The sequence below is a fragment of the Salmo salar genome, chromosome 10 (genome assembly GCF_965601325.2).
Source record: "Salmo salar chromosome 10, fSalSal1, whole genome shotgun sequence".
Taxonomy (NCBI): domain Eukaryota; kingdom Metazoa; phylum Chordata; class Actinopteri; order Salmoniformes; family Salmonidae; genus Salmo; species Salmo salar.
In genome coordinates, this window is record NC_138300.1 from 91,045,780 (window position 1) to 91,068,596 (window position 22,817).

The 22,817-nt window shown below is 44.0% G+C and overlaps 1 protein-coding gene across 6 annotated transcripts in view; it reads left to right on the forward strand.

Annotated features, from left to right (window-relative positions):
• Positions 1-22,817, forward strand: part of mef2aa (myocyte enhancer factor 2aa) — a 95,694-nt gene that overhangs the window by 37,695 nt on the left and 35,182 nt on the right. For all 6 annotated transcript variants that reach the window (XM_014124111.3, XM_082957230.1, XM_014124112.3 and 3 more), the window contains 2 exons: positions 1,733-1,930; positions 13,423-13,626. In XM_014124111.3, the coding sequence (XP_013979586.1) occupies positions 1,877-1,930; positions 13,423-13,626 (258 nt within the window). In that variant the 5' untranslated portion in view covers positions 1,733-1,876. The remainder of the gene's footprint in view (positions 1-1,732; positions 1,931-13,422; positions 13,627-22,817) is intronic.

Here is a 22,817-nt window from a genome sequence, read left to right on the forward strand (position 1 = left end):
TTAGGGATGTGTGTGCTTTGGGGACCTTTAACAGAATGTGACTGGCAGAACGTGTGTTGTATGTGGAGGATGAGGGCTGCAGTATATATCTCAGATAGGTGGGAGTGAGGCCTAAGGGTTTTCTAAATAAGCATCAACCAATGGGTCTTGCGACGGGTATACAGAGATGACCAATTTACAGAGGAGTATAGAGTGCAGTAATGTGGCCTATAAGGAGCATTGGTGGCAAATCTGATGGCTGAATGGTAAAGAACATCTAGCCGTTAGAGAGCACCCTTACCTGCCGACCTATAAATTACGTCTCCGTAATCTAACATGGGTAGGATGGTCATCTGAATTAGGGTTAGTTTGGCAGCTGGGGTGAAAGTGGAGTGATTACGATAGAGGAAACCAAGTCTTGATTTAACTTTAGCCTGCAGCTTTGATATGTGCTGAGAGAAGGACAGTGTACCGTCTAGCCATACTCCCAAGTACTTGTATGAGGTGACTACTTCAAGCTCTAAACCCTCAGAGGTAGTAATCACACCTGTGGGAAGAGGGGCATTCTTCTTACCAAACCACATGACCTTTGTTTTGGAGGTGTTCAGAACAAGGTTAAGGGCAGAGAAAGCTTGTTGGACACTAAGAAAGCGTTGATGTAGAACGTTTAACACAAAATCCAGAGAGGGGCCAGCTGAATATAAGACTGTATCATCTGCATATAAATGGATGAGAGAGCTTTCTACTGCCTGAGCTATGTTCTTGATGTAAATTGAGAAGAGCGTGGGGCCTAGGATCGAGCCTTGGGGTACACCCTTGGGGAAAGGCAGTGTCTGAGACAGCAGATGTTCTGACTTTAAACACTGCACTCTGAGAGAGGTAGTTAGCAAACCAAGCCAAAGACCCCTCAGAGACACCAATACTCCTTAGCCGGCCTACAAGAATGGAATGGTCTACCGTGTCAAAAGCTTTGGCCAAGGAAGAGTGAAGCTCTGTGCTCGGTCTTCACAGGCATCTTAGGAATACTTTTGACTGACTACTGGTGTATATATGAGAGTAAGACAGACACAGAGAGGGAGAGAGAATAGGATACATTTTTTGTTGTTAAAGCTCTGTGATTCTGTCATCCTGCTACTGGTTGTTAAGCTTAAAGATCAAAGCCAGATATACCCAGTAGACATTGACTTGGTTGGGAGTCAACACCAGCTCCACATGGCAACTTGTACTTCAGTAAGAGCTTAATGCAGTCATTTCTCACATAAAATGGAAAAGATAATTTCACACTTATGTATGAAAAGCTCTTGAAAGGCACTTTTATCATTGGTTCTGAATCAGGCCTATTCAACACTAAAGAGCAGATGAACTTATAAATTGCATTTAGCATTTTCCGAACGGTTTCTCCTTTAAGTCTGAAGTGTTCTGACAGTGGCTCCAGCTGCTGTGGAAGTGCAGGTGAGGAGATAAGGTGCCATCATGTTCTCCAGTCTGTCTCATAACCTCTCTGTATGTGTCAGGGAATGGAACACAGAGCCATTGGCTGCTTTGTTGTGCCTGAGAAGAGATCACTGGGTGTTATGTTAACTCTGTTCTCTCTCTCTCTCTCTCTCTCTCTCTCTCTCTCTCTCTCTCTCTCTCTCTCTCTCGCTCTCTCTCTCTCTCTCTCTCTCTCTCTCTCTCTCTCTCTCTCTCTCTCTCTCTCTCTCTCTCTCTCTCTCTCTCTCTCTCTCTCTCTCTCTCTCTCTCCCCCCTGCAGATTGTGGTGTGGTCACGAAAACGACAGAGCCAGAGAGAGAGAAGAGAGAGTGTTGTACAATGTGCTAGGAGATAAGGAAAAAGACGAGCTCGGTAGTTTTTCTGATATTCTTGAGGTGTCAGAGAGACCGAACAGAACGCAGAGATGGGACGGAAGAAGATACAGATCACCAGGATCATGGATGAGAGGAACAGGCAGGTCAGTGTCACCCCTCTCCCCTGCCCTTCACTCAGCATAAAGATGCCTCTCTCTCCACACACAAGCCAATGGCAGCAGGCTACTCCCACTTGTCTACCTGAGGCCTACAGTGTTGTTCCGCATGGAGTTGAAAACAGGAGTTGTCTTCTCACCGCTTACCACCTGTGGTGAATTCTTGACAGGGACTCAAAGTGCCCACTGACTTCACAGGACTGTATGTTTTCATATAGCAACCATTTCTATTTGAGGTAGCACTTTTCTCTAAAGTGAATTGGTGACTCAAGTATTTTCAATCCAATAAACACCATTTATTGTTTGTAATAAATGAACATTATCCAGTCCTTTAAGAGAAAGTATATCTCTCCAGTTTAGGGGTTGGAGTAAAATGCCATTTCTATATTGGGTAATATTTTGGATAGGATACCTGTTCTATGGAACTGAAGCTGGGCTGCTGTCAGTGACAATATGAATCTGAACAGAAAGTCCCCAGCCGGATAAACAAGAACCATGACATTTTTTTGTCAGTGCAGCCTTATTTACAGACATGATTCCCCCGCTACCCTGCAATTTCAGCAGGAGAAGTTGATGAGGCAGCAGCAGTAGTATAGCAGGCTGCAGCGGGGGCTGCTTGGCGTAGGAGTGAACCCAGAACACTGAGCAGTGAGCGGGGCAAAGTGGGGCGACTGCGGCCTCTCCACACTGGAGGGCTTGTCCCTTGGCCTGGCAGGGCCCCTCGCTGGGCTCCGCGCGGCTCCATGCGGTTGCAGCTGCTTGGTAGTAATTAGGAGCAGCCACTGCACCACACCACCCTCTCATTAGTAGGGTGGGTCAGTTAGCCGGACACAGAGCACCCTTCTCTCCCTCAACTCTAACTGCCATGGCTCTGGTACTGGCCAGCCACAGAGAGGAGAGGCCTGCCCTGGAATTCACTCTGTTTGCCTGCTCACGCTAAATATAACCCCCTTAAACAGTACAGTACCGTCCTGTCTGCTCAACCACTGTCTGAGGCCGACTGTATCTGTGGAGAACTGAAATCCCTAGAGTTTTCTTATCTCTGCATTACATATGCAGAATATGTAGATCTATGTAAGGTAGTAGGTGTTCCTGTGAACAGAAATGTGTTTGATATTTTGCATTACCCATGATAAAGTATGGAGACGTGGTCTTTGAGCCCGATCCAATAGGATTTATCCTATTCGCACCCTCTCAAAATATCATTTGCACTCTCTAGTGGGTGAAACAACTTTTATGCCATGCACACAGAAAGCGAATTGAGGTTTTGCTCACCCTCCTGAGGGTGATAACATGAGACCTCATGCCCCTTCTCAATGCTGCTCTGCTCCCGCTCCCCCCATGTCTCTGACAGTTACTGTGTGGGATGCAGCTCAGCCAAGTGAGAAACCAAAATCTACATGATGGGCCAATTATCAGCATAACACCTGCTTCTGGGTGGGATCCAAATAGCAGTCCAGGTGAGAGCAGGCTCCTGCCAGAGCATTATTATCTGCACCATCTGCACTGACCTGTGACATCAGCAAAAAAGGAAAAGGAAGTAAGCGACAACATCAGTTCAGGTTGTTTCTGATTGCTAAATTGGCTGTGAACCCTCAGGATTATCAGTCTAGCTAACCAACGCGATATCTCAGATACCATTGGCTCGATTTTGATGAAACTTGCGTGAATGATCAAATCAAATCAAAGTTAATTTGTCATGTGCGCCGAATACGACAGGTGACATGCTTACAGTGACATGCTTACTTACAGGCTCTAACCAACAGGGCAAAAAAGGTATTAGGTGAACAATAGGTAAGTAAAGAAATAAAAACAACAGTAAAAAGACGGTGAAAAATAACAGTAGTGAGGCTATATACAGTAGCGAGGCTGTATATAGGGTGCCTGGATGGCAGGCACCCTAGCCCCAGTGATGTACTGGGTCGTACGCACTACCGTCCGAGCAATTGCCGTACCAGGCAGTGATGTAACCAGTCAGGATGCTCTCGATGTTGCAGCTGTAGAACCTTTTGAGGATCTGAGGACCCATGCCAAATCTTTTTAGTTTCCTGAGGGGGAATAGGCTTTGTTGTGCCCTCTTCATGACTGTCTTGGTGTGTTTGGATCATTCTAGTTTGTTGATGATGTGGACACCAAGGAACTTGAAGCTCTCAACCTGCTACACTACAGCCCCATCGATGAGAATGGGGGCATGCTCGGTCCTCCTTTTCCTGTAGTCCACAATCATCTCCTTAGTCTTGGTTACGTTGAGGGATAGGTTGTCATTCTGGCACCACCCGGCCAGGTCTCTGACCTCCTCCCTATAGGCTGTCTCGTCGTTGTCGGTGATCAGGCCTACGTGTCGTCTGCAAACTTAATGATGGTGTTGGAGTTGTGCCTGGCCATGCAGTCGTGGGTGAACAGGGAGTACAGGAGGGGACTGAGCACGCACCCCTGGGGGGCTCCAGTGTTGAGGATCAGCGTGGCATATGTGTTGCTACCTACCCTCACCACCTGGGGGCGGCCTGTCAGGAAGTCCAGGATCCAGTTGCAGAGGGAGGTGTTTAGTCCCAGGATCCTTAGCTTAGTGATGAGCTTTGAGGGTACTATGGTGTTGTACGCTGAGCTGTAGTCAATGAATAGCATTCTCACATGATGCGACTTACCATAGAGATCCATCATTTACAAAATCACACTGATTGGCCTAAGGGGGGCGCTGCATCATTCGTGGGAGACGGCATGTTTACCGTTGCCTTGTTTTTTTGCCCAATACGATTTTGAAATGTCACACTTCTTCATCTCCCAGAATGGTTATCAGAAGAGCCCAGGCGCTGCCATTACTCTTCTATGAGAATAGGGCACACTGTGAAAACACTGGGAGTGCTGCTACAATAAAACTTCCCCATGATAATGTGATGTGTGTGTATCTTCTCTTTATGGACCATGAAACTCACAGTCCCCTTTCCCTGGGGTGTGCTCCTAACCAAGGGGGAACGGCCATTAGCATTCAGGCTCATTATCAGAAGACAGTTAGAATCTTTATTCGCATGGCTTCACCGCCAGCAATCCGTATTCATAGCATTAATGGTGAATAACGGCATATTTCTAAAATGTGACTATGTTCCTAAACCCCTCTGATTTGTTGTAGGACTGTCTGTCAAAGTGTGCACCTCTCTCACTCAGCTAGAGCTAGAGCTAGAGCTAGGTCACAGGGTACACAGCCCCCCACTCATTACAGCGCAAATATGCAGAAAATGTAAACGTTTTGTCACAGCGAAAAAATACTAAATTCAGGAAGTCCAGTCGATTGTGAGATATGGCATATACATTTTATATGATCAATTTGGGTCGTGGGTTCACATTTTTACATTTTCTGAGATCTCTGCCAAGCAAGGAGGAAACAGCAGTCAGCTCATGCAACAACACACGCAGGAGGGGACTCCTCATAAACACAACACACCGGCAGTTTTCAAAATAGCCTACAGACTTTAGCACATCACCCAACACAACACACCTTTACTATATTGTCAGAAGCATCATCAGACCTTGGTAGTAGTCTATTTCATTCGTTTTTCAATGCACTGGAAACCAAGCAGAAAATGTTGCGCTCTAAAGATGGCATTGTAACCACACAAATACATTAGAAGGTCATTGTCGGCCTCCCGAGTGGCAAAGTGGTCTAAGACACTGCTTCGCAGTCGCAAGTGAGAGTCTGGGTTCGAGTCCTGGCTCTGTCGCAGCCGGCCGCGACTGGAAGACCCATGGGGCGGTGCACTATTGGCCCATCGTTGTCTGGGTTAGGGGAGGATTTGGCCGGCAGGGATGTCCTTGTGCACTAGCAACTCCTGCGGTGGGCCGAGTGCAGTGCACGCTGACACAGTCACCAGGTGTATGGTGTTTCCTCCAACACATTGGTGTGGCTGGCTTCTGGATTAAGTGGGCATTGTGTCATGAAGCAGTGCGGCTTGGTTGGGTTGTGTTTCAGAGGACTTACGGCTCTTGACCTTCGCCTCTCCTGAGTCCGTATATGAGTTGCAGCGATGGGATAAGACCTTAACTACCAATTGGGGAGAAAAAAATAAGATCATTGTCAATCTGATCATAAACACTGTGCTCACAACCTTAATCGCCTAATTGATGTCATGTATTTGGTTTGGATTTTGGAATATATTGCATAATACACTATAACGTTGTTGACAGGTGAAATTATTTCCAATGGGGTCGCAAGGTAAAAGTGGGAGATAGGATTAGGTCGGCTCCTGTCCTCCTTGCTTGGCAGAGGTCTCAGAAAAGGTCAAATTGTGAACCCGTGACCCAAGTTTATCACATAAAATGTATATGCCATATCTCACAATCAATTGGACTTCCAGAATTTAGTAATTTCTGTGACAGGATGTTTATATTTTTCGTAGATTTGCATTATTCCACAAAGTTCTATCTAGCGCTGCAGTGAGAGTGGGGGGCTGCATAACCTGGTGACGTAGCTTTCGCTCTAGCGCTACCTCGCTCTACCTCGCTCTAGCTCTACCTCACTCTACCTCGCTCTAACTCTACTTCGCTCTAGCTCTACCTCGCTCTACCTCGCTCTAGCTCTACCTCGCTCTACCTTGCTCTAGCTCTACCTCGCTCTAGCTCTACCTCGCTCTACCTCGCTCTAGCTCTACCTCGCTCTAGCGCTACCTCGCTCTACCTCGCTCTAGCTCTACCTCACTCTAGCTCTACCTCACCCTAGCTCTACCTCACTCTAGCTCTACCTCGCTCTAGCTCTACCTCGCTCTACCTCGCTCTAGCTCTACCTCCCTCTAGCTCTACCTCGCTCTACCTCACTCTAGCTCTACCTCACTCTAGCTCTACCTCGCTCTAGCTCTACCTCGCTCTAGCTCTACCTCGCTCTCCCACTTAGACAGACAGTCCAATAATGCATCAGAGGGGTTTAGGAGCATAGAAACATTTTTGAAATTTTCCGTAATTCCTAATAAAATCGTGTGGTAATACAGGACGCTGCACGGGGACAGCAGCAGGGGTGTTCTCCTAACATCAACACTGGAAGTGCTCTGGAAGGGTTATTGACCTTTCACGCTTTATGGCAGAAAGATTAGCCTCAAGAGCCCACGCAGAGCTCAGGCAGAGCTCAGGCAGAGCTCAGGCAGAGCCCATGCAGAGATCAGGCAGAGCATGTAAACTATGTCATTTCTAGGATGTTTCTTTGCTTTCCTTTGGATTGACTCATCTTTCAATTCTCTAAAATGTATTAATAACCAAATCACTTTTTCATGAATAGATTTCATGACCCTAGAATAATTTTATGATGCTCACCCTAGGTCCCCCCCTTGGTTCTACTGCCTTCCTTCTCTTCATACTCTAGGTGTTTGAAAGATGGCGGCTGAGGTCCTGTCAGGTAGAAACCTCAGCTCAGCCACTCTCACTGAGCAGAACAGCCTGCCTGACATACTAATTGCAAACCTGTGTAAACGATGAATTCTATAATGGAGCTCGACAACAGAATCACTATGGATGGATCAATCCTCAGCTCAGCCCAGCCAGTGAAAGGCCTGATTTACCCAAGTGCACCACCCTACAATTACTACTCCTAATGATAACACACACCTGTCTCATTTAGAGAATCTGGCTGAATAATTCAAGAGTAGGGGAATGTTCTGAGATGATTCCCTGAGGGGGATCTGGTTTAATAATATAATTTGCCTCACATGACCTGATGAGAAGTGCCTTTCAAACAGAGAAACTCTCTGTTGTGGCCTGATTCTGTTGTGATTGTTATGTTGTTCTAGGAGACAAAGACTATGTGAGAGTCCATGGAGGAGACGATGGGGCTTTTTAGTAGCAGCATGTGCTGGGGTCTCCCTCCCAGTGAAAGGACATTGGAAGGTACAGAGTGACCTTGTTTTGTGGTGGCTCAGTTGGTAGAGCACAGCGCTTGCAAAGGCGGTGTTGTGGGTTCGATTCCCACGGGGGACCAGTTACGATAAAGCATGAAAATAAATGTCACTACTGTAAGAAACAAATATTTAAAAAAATAAAGTGTGACTGGCTGTGTCTGGCCCAGGGAACGCTACGTAGTTAGCTCCTCGTGTCTAATGACGTCCTCTGGATGCCATTAAGCAGGCTCACTGGGGGTAATTGCCCAAGTCATTAAAAGTTTGATGATTTTTCTGCTGGGTGGAGGGTTGCCTGCCCTTGCTGTGGGCACCGTGCTGCTCTCTCTTTCCCTCTCCCTATCTCTCTCTCCCTCTCCCTCTCCCTCTCCCTCTCTCACCAGGGAGCAGCAGAGCACATCTCTATTTTTCATCTCTTTCTCTCCCCACTCTGAAACTCTGAAAGCTCCAGGGCCAACTCCATTATTTATTTAACAGGTAAAAACCTTGTTGGTAGAGAATGGAGAGAATAAAGGAAGGTGAAGTGGTGGAAAACAGGGGAGGCTAGGTGGAGTGCGTCTATGACGCATGTTTGAAAAAATATAATGTTTAACTGCCTTACAAATGAGAGGGTAGCAGCTATATGTGAAACAGGGAAAATTATGTTTTGTTTTCCAATGGTGAAGTATTAGCAAGAGGTTAGTGAGGGAAGTATAATGGTCTGCTCCTGTTGTCAGATTGAAAAGCAGAGCCAATGAGATTATTCAACCTTTTCTACCCATCAGGACAGACAGACCGTTATGAATTTAATGATTCAAATTACGTCCAATAATGAATGATAATGACATTATTTTCTAGCACCAGTCCTCTCACCGGCTCAGCCGAGTAAACTCTATACATCCAGTTTCAATGTAGACATAGCAGAGGAGGTCGGAGCGGTGGGCTCATTTCTTGTGGTCTAATGGGAAGGATTGTCCACTTAGGTTCCAAGGTCAAGCCCAGCTGGTGGGCCAGGCCTCTTGATCCTGCGGTGGTCCATTGGCACAGGGGTCCTGGAGCTGTCCATCCTCCCTGTGAGAGCTGATCCAGCCAGACAGGACAGGAGGGAAGGCCTTGTGCCTAGTACTGTACACTAGTACTGCACAGCCAAGGAGCCAGGGGGCCCGGGTCACTCTCACAGCTGGTGTCAGGGCGCACATGCTCTGCAGCCAACCAAGCCTACCCATCCTTCCACACCCCTGTCTGCCATGGAGACCATTAGAGTGGACATGGAGTTCCATCTCCCTTTTCCCTCAATGACTCGGCATCACCTCAATCACCCCAAAGCCAGCCCTGATGGCATGTTGACTCCTGGAAATTGATAGCTCCTCCTGGAAACCCGATGAGTGACAGGTCCCTCCATCATTGTCATTCTCTGGAGACAGGATCATGTAGGTATACAGTTCATATCATGGCAGAGCAAGATGACCATGCACTCAGCTTGATCTCTGGCAACAAATGCTATACAGTATAGTAGTTCAACACATAAAACCACTTGACCAAGCTAAACATTCTATTGAATATTCTCTTCGTTCATCTTCCCACATTTAATTACTAACTACAGTTGTCAATTGAGAATTTCGGAAGCACGAGGCCTGAGGCATGCAGTTCATAGATAGGATGAGGGGTGGAGACCTGAAGGAAAAGTAGTTGGAGAAAGTTTTCTATGAGAGCAGAATTAGCACCCCCAGCTCGTCACTAGCAGTGAGAGAGAATCTGAAAAGGTCAAGGTTTTCAGCCAGGCACACAATCAGGTGAGAAATGCTAATATAATTACTGTCTGTCTGCTAGGCATTGTGTGGGTTATTATAATGACCTTATCAAAGGCTGCAGAAAGTTGGAGAAATGGATCCATTTTACATTTAGAGTTTAAAATAGTTGAGTCATTAGATTTTTTTCTATATTTGCAGTTGATTGCTTCCAGGGGATAATAGTAGCACACTAGTAACTTGTGGTACCCTAAAGTAGTTTGTTCCACATGATTTACATTGGATACTCCTTTCGCTGTCACTGTCATTGCACGAATTAGATGGTACATTAACTAAACATAATCATTACACTTGAAGCACCATCCAAATTCTTCAGGAACCCATAGAATGGTGTCTATGTGTGTGGGTGTCTTTGACGCGGTGAGCAATAGAAAACCCTGCCTACAGAATAGCCCACGTGACCTCAAGGATGTCTGTGGTTTTCCACTGTCTCACCAGGTAGTCACCCCATAGAGGACAGGGGGTGGGGGGTGTCAACCCAAAGGCCCACGCCTCAGCAAGGACTCGACTCTGCGGTGTAGGCTACTGATAGTTATGACACAAAGGGCATTGTCTCGCTGCATCTAAGAGCTTTTTTATGATGAAGATATACCTTGTTGTACATTAGTATGAAGCACAGTATGTGGACATATTGTTTGCCCTATCTGTATTCTCTTCTTTGATCAGGGCATACAGTACAGAAACCATGTCAGACATGTTTCCTACAGTATGTCCAGTCAGTGCAAGGATACAGACAATACAATAGAATAGGGAACACTCCTCTTTAAGAGTAAGCAGCTGGCTCTGCAGGGGCGATGCGGAACGAAGCAGGGTCTCTGTGCTCCTCTGGGTGAAATGAAGCAGGAGCCTGGGTCAGCACAGCGCTGTGGCCCTGCTCTTCCACTCAGCACACCGAGAGCCAGCCCAGCCAGGTGGAACAAAGTCCCAGCTCACCAGTTCAGTTCATTCACCCAGGGTTAGCTTCCTGCTTCCTGCTGAAAGGTAATGCTCCCTCCCTCCATGGCTTAGCTTAGCAGACACACTCATCTGCTAAAATGCAGTCCATTTGTTAATCATTTCCCCACATGACAGTCGGTGCTTTCCAGCCGATTAAACAAACAAGTAAGCAAGCAAGCAGCTCTGAGAAGGAGTGTGAGTCAAGGGAGGTCAGTGTCAGGTGATTTGACCTGTCACACACAGGTCCATTAACCTGCACCAGGAGCTACTGTAGCCTACTGTACTGTGTTATAGTCAGGTCTGATGAGAACGGAGTGGGGAATGGTCCTCTGTGGACCAAGGATACAGAGACGGCACATACCCTTGTCTGCCCTCATGGAGCGTATTGCCTCCACAGCACAAATAAGCACTATGACATGCACAAAACCAATATAGAGAGGAGTTGCTCTCCAGCAGGACTCGTATACATCCATATGTCAAACTTACTGTGAATGCAGACGTTTTTACATCAATATCAAATCATTTCTGGGTAACAATTAATAGGCAATTACAAACATTTTCTACATCATTTTCATTATCTCCAGTACATTACCAGTGTTTACATATGTGAAAATGGCGCACTACGTTTTGTAGAAAAAAATCTAAAGTAAGAAAGTTCAACCTGATGACATCATCAAAATCCAAAGCATGGATTTTGAAACACTGTGAGATTCACAGTGACGTGGGGAGCAAAACAATACATTCCGTTTGGCTGGAAACTCGTTGCAGGTTTAGAAAATGATTTTCTTACATTTAGTCCTACCCTGTCACGTACAAGCATTGTTTAGGACCGTTCTTATCTATTTAACCACAGATCATAGAAACATACAGTTTTCACATATGTAGACACTGGTATGGTGCTGGAGATAATGTATTTGAGGTTGAAAAGTGGTGGAACTCTCTTTATTGGTGAATTAACTAATTTACAAGCCGAAACTCCACGCATGCAAAACCTGCTTATTAGGGCCTCCCTAGTGGTGCAGCGTTCTAAGGCACTGCATCACAGTGCTAGCTGCGTTACTGCATTTTCTGGTTTGATACCGGACTGTGTCTCAGCTGGCCGCGACCGGGAGACCCTTGAGGCGACTCACAATTGGCCCAGCGTCGTCCAGGTTAGGGGAGGGTTTGGCCGGTCGGGATGTCCTTGTCTCTTCGTGCTCTAGCGACTCCTGTGGCGGGCCGGGAGCAGAGCACGCTGACACGGTCGCCAGGTGTACAGTGTTTCATCTGACACATTGGTGCGGCTGGCTTCTGAGCAGTGTGTCAAGAAGCAGTGCAGCTTGGCAGGGTCGTGTTTCGGAGGACGCACGGCTCTCGACCTTCGCCTCTCCCGAGTCCGTACAGGAGTTGCAGCGATGGGACAAGACTGTAACTAACAATTGGGGAGAAAAAGGGGGTAAAAATAAACAACCTGCTCATTAGAAGGTGCTGTGTAGATTGTATTTTCAACCAGCAACTGTCAGGAAATAACACTGATCAGACTTTTTCACACTTACAGTGTTAGTTTCATCAGCTGTTGTACAATATGATACGAAACACAGGAAAAACAGAATTTCGACGGCACTCGGCCTTTAACATGTTCTAATACTTGCAACTCATACTATTAAAACGTGTCATTTTAGGGAATGTCATTCTGGTATTTGGTTTTGTCATCATGTCCACACCTGACATGGGAGCAGTGACTGTCAAATTACATGTGGAATGGGTCTGTGTGTCTCCCAGAGTTATAATGGACCTGTGTAATTACCTGTAGTGTGGAACATTTGAAATTCATTTTTCACAGTTGGAGTGACCCCACTGTCTGAGTGGAGACAGATAAGCTATGCAACTCATAGGACTATATTGCATTATGCCATTTTAAATGAGGGTAGCCGCAAGCTGTGACCAATTAAAGTTGAACAAAGCCAGCTCATCTGCTCAGCTCCTCTTAGTAGGTCAGTGAAATTGGCAGAAGTGAATACAGACACATTCACTCTCCTTTGGCCTGAAGCACAGCTTTCACTGGCATATCCATAGCATAGCTCTCATTGTACTGTAACTGAATGCACTTTACATGATGCACACTGTGAGGATGATAAGCTTGCATAAATGCTATTGAGGAGGTGTTTCACATAAACAACATTACAGAACAGCTTGTACGTTCTCCTTGTTTCCCTGGATCAGGTTTTACAATGAAAGAGGGTCATAGCATACAGTACTGCAAAGGCAATAACGCAGTGTTACATAATGACATGTGTATCAGCTACAGGAAACCACAGAGACAGAGATGGAGAGATGCAGGACAGAAAGTCTGCAGAGAGGGTTAGGTGTCGGTACCACTGGAGTGATGCATAACTTGCAGTCCTGTCTGTGGGCTCGTGTTACAGGCAGAGTGATGCAGGGGCAGGGAGGGACTGCTGTCCGTACCGTACATGGAGTCAGGAGCTAATCTAATGTATGGATCCCTGTTCCCAACGCCCTGATTCAGCTTACTGAACCGCTACATGACTTTACACTGCCTGACCTCTGGCCTGCTAACCAGTCACACCAGCCTCATATCCTCACTGTAGTTTTCCTAAAGGGATACACTTATGACTTGTGTATTATGAGAGATGGAGATAGGAAAGTGTCTTATTTTTAGTTCTGAAACTTTGCAGCTGCAGCCTGACCCCTTATCGAAGCAGTAAAAACACCCTCAGGCTGCTGTTCAACATCATTTCCAATTCTGTTTAAGCACCGTCTTTTATACATGCATACTAAATGATGTGTGGATTTATTTATGCATATTTTCTGGATTTGAATAGTAATTTTTGAATCTGATTTTGTTCCATGGTGTAACTGAGGATGTTGGTCTGTGTCTCCTCAGGTTACCTTCACGAAGAGGAAGTTTGGGCTAATGAAGAAGGCCTATGAGCTCAGCGTTCTATGTGACTGTGAGATAGCCCTGATCATATTCAATAGCTCAAACAAACTCTTTCAGTATGCGAGCACAGACATGGACAAGGTCCTGCTCAAATACACTGAGTACAACGAGCCCCACGAGAGCAGAACTAACTCTGACATTGTCGAGGTGAGTGGCTTCACATTTTCACTGTGCCATGGCAGGAAAACCATGTATATGCTTATGTTGGAAAAATGCACTGTTTGGTAAATGGAAACTGAAGGGCCGGTAACAGTTTCCTTTTAGTTAACAGTCAGGCAGAGGACGTCTGCAGCCTCTGATAAGTTCAGCTATGAGAGATGAGTTCAGCACAGGCCTATACTCAGTAGCTGTCCAAACAGCATGGAAACCCTGTTTCCTCCAGATACAGGACTGTAGATACATGCATGGATGAATGGCAGAATTATTATACCACCATTTAAGACAAAAATTATTTAAATGTTAGGTTTAATTACATAGCATTGTGTAGTGAACATACTTTAGAGATTCATATTGGCTCTAAGAGTGTTGGAGAGAATTCCAGCAGCACTTGGTCTTCCTGGCAGCTAGTAACCGTCTACATGCCCAAACACTCACAGAAGAAGAAGAACCCACTTGTTATGCCAGCCTACCTAATCTGTCGGCCAAGAGCACCACTGAAAAGAAAATGGGGGTGATTATGTGATCCTTCGGGATACAAATACCTCTTACTGACGTACTTGTGGTTTTTCAACCTATTCAGAACCTGTTTTCTGAAGCTAGTGTCTTAATTCTTCACTAAAGGCCTTTGCAGACTAAGATTTTAGATGTTTTATGCCACGATTTTGTGCCAGGTGTGTAAAGCTCTTAGAGACTTACCCAGAAAGACTCACAGCTGTAATCGCTGCCAAAGGTGATTCTAACATGTATTGACTTTGGGGGTTGAATACTTATCTAATCAAGATATATTTAAGCAATAAGGCCGAAAGGGGTGTGGTATTTGGCCAATATACCATGGCAAAGGGCTGTTCTTCTGCACGACGCAACGCGGATTGCCTGGACACAGCCCTTAGCCGTGGTATATTGGCCATATATCACAAACCCCGAGGTGCCTCATTGCTATTATAAACTGGTTACTAACGTAGTTAGAGCAGTAAAAATACATGTTTTGTCATACCCGTGGTATACGATCTGAGATACCACAGCTGTCAGCCAATCAGCATTCAGGGCTCGAACCACCTAGTTTATAATAGTGTTTAAATTAATTAATAGAAACAATTTATATTTTTTCTTCCACTTTGACATTACAGAGTAATTCTTATAGATCGTCGACAAAAATAACAATTAAATCAATTTTCATCCCACTTTATAATACAACAAAATGTGAAAAAATGCAAGATGTGTGAATACTTTCTGAAGGCACTGTACCTTATTATTACTCTGTCCGACAAAGAAACATCAGGAGCTTAACCTCTTACTGTGGTGGGCTAAATCAGGGTTTCTTGATAGTCTTAAACAAATCTATTTTGAAAAAATGTATATACCTCACACACATGGTTATGGACTCAAAAAACAGAAAGACACCTGTACCATGTCAGATATAGAGTGGAAATGTACTACGTTTTGAGTTTGTATCCCAATATTACACTTGATATACATCACAGAAGAAATATAACAAAAACGTTTGACATAGAAACACCTAATTATCTGCGTGTATTATGAAATTATGAAAAATATGAATAACATTCCACCCATGAGGCCACTAGTCATTTGACTGCAGGAAAGGGATACAGAGTATGATACATAAATTCCAAGAATCCCATGTTTTTAAAAGTCTTTCACTTAGCATCCAATAGCATGAAAGGAGTCAGATGTGCCTGGTATATTTTATTCATGGTACTGCTGCTAGTAAATTACCTGCTTGGCAGAGCTGCAAAACAGTGCTCTGGCATCCAGCAGCCTCAGTCCTCCACCAGGGGCCCTGAGCTTTCTCCCTCTGAGCTAAGCAGAGTCTCACCTGCATTAAAAATACATGGACACACTCCAAAATTATGTAAAAGTGACCCCATGATTGTTTTCTGGCGTGACTCGGGAGTCCTTCTTGGATTCATCAGGACCTAAGCACAACAACTAAAACTGTTTCTCACAGATGGAAGAGGATTCATCATTTGCTATTTGCTCTTAGTAAATAGGCTTTTCCTTTTTGTAGAGATTCCCGTACAGATTCTACAGTACAGTAGTGTATGTCTTTTGCAATTGTAGTTTATTGATGTATATGTTAGCTGTATCTTGTAATTGGCATTTACTGTACTCTGCAGGGCAGTGTCATCTCTAGGGGGCACTGCCACTAACTGAAGTGTAGTACAAGCTGGTGGCGATCTGTTCATGTCCCTCATAGCCCCTCTAGCCACTCGCAAGGATACTGCCCTGCTCTTGCTGCGTGATCGAAAGGGGAGAACAATGCAGCGTTGTCCCTGCTCACTCGGCCAGCATCTGTGCAGATATGTGCAAATCCCTCTAGCCCTGCTGGCTATGTGACCAAGGTTCAGAAGTGAAGAAGCAGAGCAGAAGTAACCAGGCCTGTCCAGGCTCCAATTCTGAGCATTTCCACACTACCCACCATTCACTGTTCCAAAAAGTGCTGCGGCACAAGAGCAAATGTCAGAGCCGTTAGATAGAGCTCAGTGTCTGCTGTGGGCTTATCTGATCTAGCCCAGGCTGTTGGCTGCATCCTGTTGTGAAGTGTTTATATAGAGAAAGCCAGGTGGCGTCTTCAATAAAAGACAAATTAAATGTTCAGAATGTCATTTCATTCTTACAGAACACAGAGATGGCCAATAGATGTGATCTTTATCATTAAAACATGGACTATCCTTTTGAAAAGACAAAAGCACAAATTGTATTTTATGCATTGATCTGAATGTCTATCTGTCTGGTTGGCTGTCTGTCTGCTGCTTCCCTATCTGGGTGTAGTCAGTGTCATTGGGATATAGGATGACTGCATGCCTAATGAAGCAATAGTTCCCTTCTTAGTGTAAATGGGTGAGAGAAGCACAGAATGGGTCTATAATGGATAGATATATCTCACTCCCTCATCCCCTCTCTCGTCTCTCTCTCTCTGTCTCTCTCTCTGTGTCTTTCACTTTCTCCCTCTCTCTCTCTCTCGTCTCTCTCTCTCTCTCTCTCTCTCTCTCTCTCTGTCTCTCTCTCTGTGTGTCTTTCACTTTCTCCCTCTCTCTCTCTCTCTCTCTCTCGCTCCCTCTCTCTGTCACAGGAGGTTGGTGGCACCTTAATTGGGGAGGACGGACTCGTGGTAATGGCTGGAGTGGAATAAGTGGAATGGTTTCCATGTGTTTGATGCCATTCCATTTACTCTGTTCCAGACATTATTATGAGCCGTCCTCCCCTCAGCAGCCTGGTCTCTGTAGTAATGTATCTCACACGGAGACACTCACCCTGACACTCCTCTAAATGTAGAAATTGCATTAAACTGATAATTGCCACACAGTCATTTGCTCACCTGCCTCGCTTGAGAGACCAAGCAAATCCTTTCTGAGTTTTCATTGGGCAGCATACGTTCCAATTCCATGTGCGAAGCCAAATCAAAGGTCACATTCCTGCTCAGTAGTACCATCTGTAGATAAAGGCTGGGCCTTGCAGTGTGGGAGAGCAATTGCCATGTTTTCCTCAGATGGAGACATGCCTGGGGCACAGTTTGATAACCCAGTGGAGGGCTATGGATTTTGTCTCAAACTTGGCTCGCTGTGGAGACCAGAGCAGCAGGTTCAGATCGCTGTGCCTGAGCATAAATGTGTGTGCGGGTGTGTGTGTGTGTGTGTGTGTGTGGTGGTCTGAACTGCAGCAACACTCCGGGCGACAGGTGAACTGTTGCATGAAATCTCCCTTTGTGGATCACGTCCACTTCTCCGTCTGATTAGAAGTCTCCCTGTTCCCATCTGATCTCATCTGCGTCTCGCCTTTCAAAGACCCAGCTCTCAGAGCAACCTTTTATTTACTGAGTAGCTATGCTGGATGGATTGATGTACTGTTTCTTTTCCTCAGAGGTTAGGGCAAGCCTGTCTGGGTCTCTAAGGACTTTATAGAACATATATTGCCAGAGAAAACGCCATTCCTTGCCATGCCGTTTTCCTGTGCTGAGTGAACACAGGGGCAAGTAGAGAAGAAAAGCTTGCTTTTACAGGATCATTTTAGTTTTTGGTACCCTTTCTTTACTGTGAACCTTTTATCTGAGAATCTGTATTAAGACTGATGTACAGAGGATAGATCAAATGCATTTCAACTGGATCAATATCACTGTGATAAAGAAACAGACAGACCAGCTTGCATACGTCATACTACCCTGTATAGTAGACCACTGCTGTTCATGTCTGGATTTGGGTGCTGTGGAGAAAGTCCTACAGTGTTGTTGTGTATATTATTGAATTCTATTTGTACCTCAAATGAAAATGCTGCTGTAGGTAATTAAAATAATCAAATCATCCCTTCTCCTCTTCCTCCCCAACTAATGAAATCTTCCTTTAGCTATTCTATAACCTTCTACTGTAACTCTGAATACAGACTCCTCACTGTCTAGCTGAGATTCCCTGAAATCAACTTCACAGGAACGTCCATCTGTGCTTTTCTTTAGAGCATTTCAACACAATTACGGTTTGCAGCAATGCTTGGATTAATCAAGTTTGCATTTAAACGAAATTGACATTGACTGAACACATTTAAAGTAATCTCATAAAATAGGAGATGTGGATATAATTGCATGGGATTATACAGCTGTACTAGTTTAAACACAACTGGTAGGCTACACTTTAGTCCAGGCTAGTAATAATGTCCTTAATCAAATTTGGAACTGCAGTTTTACTCAAATACCATGCCTGGGCTTGTAAAGAGTTGGACTACACTTTTTTTGTTTGTATTTTTACATGCCCGTGTTGTGGAGTAAGATCAGTCATATGCAAATGCACCATTATCTCCCAGCGACATTAGAGGCCATCTTTGTTAAATGTGCTTTTGGAAATAAATAATTTGTCATTGGTGAGTTTTCTAAAGTTAAACAACTCATTCAGTTAAAGAAAATGAGCGTAAAAATTACTCGAGATTTATCAGTATTGTTACTTTCAATGATCATCTATTATGATGAATGGCACTCGCCATTCAGAATGATAATCCAAAGAGATATGCACATCCTGACCATTTTATAATGTCAGGTCTACTGGGTCTGTTTTTCTCTCTTTACTCCACTACTTTCCATTTAAATCACTCCGCTCTTTCACCACTAAGCCTGCTTGTAGTAACCACATTGACCATTGGCAATGGATCATAAAACAAATGCCATTGCATATAGAAATGACTATTTAAAATACAGAAAAGAGCTATAAAAAGCAGTGGTTCGAGGATTTGAGACAGGGGCTGTTTATGTTGTCAATCACATCCAGTACAGTGATTAAGACTCATCTCTGTCTTAATGAATGCAAATTGGCACATCTGCTATGGTGGGCTAGCCGTCCAGACTGTTCAATTTGCCTGATTGATCAATTATCTTCCTCCCGGTGCTTCTGCGGAGAACGTGAATGTGAAGAAAATTGTCTGCACAGAAAGAGCGAGAGGAAGAGAGGGAAAGGAAAGCCTCTGTTTCAAACCCTTCACTCTACCCATCAAAATACAGATGCTTTATTTGATTAGGCAAAAATCATGATGGAAATTCTTTCATTTTATTATAGTGGAGCTATCAATTTAACGATGTAGTCCTCAAATAGACATATATGTTGCTGACTTTCACTCTTGGCACTTGACAAGATGTATTCCTTTCATTTATGGGGATGAGTCATGCTTCTCAGGCAGTGGACACCAGACACCATGCAACAGCATGACATGTTATGTATTTGTGCCCGACAACTGCACTTCAATGGCCCACATAATGCAGTAATGATATGATGGAAACATTTGTCCTTTCATTTTAGTTTATCTCTCCAATCAAAGTGACCACACCAAGGGTTCCCAGTTAGTACTTGTATACACACAACTGCTCCTGAAATACAGGAATCAATCGTGGAAATGAATAGTTGAAAAAGCGTTCTAGTGTGAGATGGTGGTAATCTTTGTTGAATATTATGACCATACTCTTGTTGACTTAGGCTTAGTGAGTAAAGCACATTGTAATAAACATCAAAGCCTAGTGGCTCCCTCTGTGGAGCATCAGAGACAGATTCAGGCTTGTGTATCTATAGTTGTGACATTCCAAGATAATGGGGACAGTCACATGAGGCTCTGGCTGGCACAGAGAGAAGCTGTCACCACTCCTGAATTCTCTCATACAAATCACTCCTCCAGAGGGGCTGGCTCTCTGGAACATATAATAACAGTAATAATAATAATATTAACAACAATCAACGCTATATACAGGTGTGGCCAGATCCGGAGGACACGAGAACAGAAATAGCAGAGGTCCTTGAAGGCTTTCCTGAACAGCACTGCCTTGAGCTGTGTCTTAAAGGAGGCCAGAGACTCACCCCTAATAGTGTCTGGAAGAGACTCAGCCCTAATAGTGTCTGGAAGAGACTCAGCCCTAATAGTGTCTGGAAGAGACTCACCCCTAATAGTGTCTGGAAGAGACTCAGCCCTAATAGTGTCTGGAAGAGACTCAGCCCTAATAGTGTCTGGAAGAGACTCAGCCCTAATAGTGTCTGGAAGTGCCGTGCAACTGAAAGCCTTGTCACCCATAGTGTTTAGTCTGCTGCGGGGCTGAGAAGGGGGACAGACATGGAGGAGTGAAGGGTGCGTGTGGGGCAGGAGGGTAGAATGAGGTCAGACAGGCACTTGGGTCCAGAGTTGTGGATAGCTTGGTAGGTGTGAACCAGGATTTTGTAGTCGATGTTCAGTAGAAAGTAGTGCATACAATGAAGTCTGCTGTAAACATGCACCAAACAGTATTTGTCTCAATAAAACAAGACAAAGGTGTAAAAAATACAAGCTTCAGTCTAAATTGAATACTTGGTTTAAATTTCAAAGACATTTTGTGTGAGTCATGAACAGTCAGTAATCACCATACTGTATCATATTATGACACAGTGTTGCGTCCCAGAAGAACATAGAGCTGCCGTGTAGTGAGGAGATTCCCCTGCCTTAAAGTTACTGGCATCACATGGATCATGGCACTTACAGATGTAGGATCTTCATTTGATCACTCTTTTGCTGCAGAGAATTTTCCCGCCCAGCAGGAAATTTAAACTTGTAGTGTATTTGAGTTTTTAAAAGGCTTCTAAAGTTTAAACTGTCAGACTTGATTTGCCCTGACGAAAATTGTATCAACCCCTACAAAAATGTCAAATTATTATAATCCACATAATAATGATAATTTTCTGTTGCTGCGGGATTTTTTCCTGCTGTAGCAAACTGGCTCAAATTAAGATCCCACATCTGTACCTCACGCTCCAGCGATGTCACTGACTCGCCCAATCCTGGATGATTAACCAAGTTTGGAAGATTAATCTAAAAGGGGTCAGGGGCCTAATTTATGTTTGATATGCACAGATGACAACACAAAAGACAATATTACATTTTAATTGGCAAGTGCTTAACGTAGCGACTTGACTTTGGGTTGGCCAGTGCCCAGAATCCCTCTGTGGTCCACTAAAGCCTTGTTTGACATTTGAGATGGCTGAAGGGTACGCTTAGTTAGCTGCACTGGCTCGTCTGCGTAAGGTCGCTTGGAGGGAGAATCTAAAAGCCCATTTCCCCTAATTAACACATGTTTTTACTAAACTTATTCTACATACAATGTCCACACTATACATCAGGGTTACACTGCCTGCAAAGTGATATAATCTGGCAAGATTTCAGAACGCGTTGGGCAGTACTCTCTTCCTCAGTTTAAGCATACAGTATATCTAACAAAGTAATTTAGACAGTCTGAGCAGCCTTTTTATCTTTATAGTGCCGTAATTTCATTTGATATGTTCCCATAAATTGTACTTCATCACATGTTGTGACTAGTTTACCTCATGGTCTAAATTCCTCATCTGTTTTCTTCAGCAGTACCTTCTCATCCTTACTGCTATGCAGCTATAGCTCTCTCTCTGAGCAGCCATGATATTAAAAATACACCTTAAGCTCAGTCAAATGTTAGTTCTATTGACATAGATGTATTAAAGTAGATTCAGGGCATTCTGATACACCAGACGATCCCAATTTTAATATTCCAGCAGCAAAACAAATATGTACTTTCGGGCTCTCAAGCTTTATTAAAATTACATTCATTTGCTTTCCCCTTCATTTTTATAACCTATGATACATTAAATCATTTCTACCTATGCCTGGTTTGTATAACTATATCCATAGAGGGGGTTTAGTAGAGTACTATGCATGGTGAGATATTCTAACTGTAATATTTAGCTGAGTATCTGATAAGCTGTATTGGCGACTTTATCTCAGAAGCCATCTCTGTATTGATATATTTGTCGCAACAGGATTCTCTATGGAATTGGTCTGTAGTGAGTAGGATATGAATAGAAGTGTCAATTTCTCCCCATACATTCATACTATAAAGACTGAGGCCGTCAGTGTCTGGGAATGTGCTCTGCAAATGTGACTTGAAATGGAAATGCAAGGGTCAGTCCTGAACATGTATGTTTAGGCTTATCTTTAATAATTTTGTTTTGATTTTGTTCTAATATTCATATTTAGGTAATGGATTTGATTTGAAAAACAAAGCAAAGAGCTATTTACCAATATCTCTGCTGTGTGTATCCAGTTCAGTGCAGGTGCTTGAGTGTTGCTGTGTATTCCAGGAAAGTCGTTTAAAGATGCAATCCAGGATCTTAAGCACTTACAAATTCGTAATATACTGTATTATACAAAATGCAAAAATACAGTGAGCTCCAAAAGTATTGGGACAGTGACAAATGTTTTGGCTCTGTACTCCAGCACTTTGAATTTGATACAATGACTAGGAGGTTAAAGTGCAGTACTTTTTGTACACAGTCCCCCCATTTTCGGGGAGCAAAAGTATTGGGTGAAATTCACTCATATGTTTATTAAAGTAGTCAAAAGTTTAGTATTTGGTCCCATATTCCTACATCAAGCTTGTGACTCTACCAACTTGTTGGATCCATTTTCTGTTTATTTTGGTTGTGTTTCAGATTGTTTTGTGCCCAATAGAAATGAATAGTAAATAATGTATTGTGTCATTTTGGAGTCACTTTTATTGTAAATAAGAATAGAATATGTTTCTGAACACTTCTACAGTAATGTGGATGCTACCATGATTACAGATTATCCTGAATGAATTTTGAATAATGATGAGTGAGAGTTACAGATGCACAAATATCATATCCCGAAGACATCCTAAT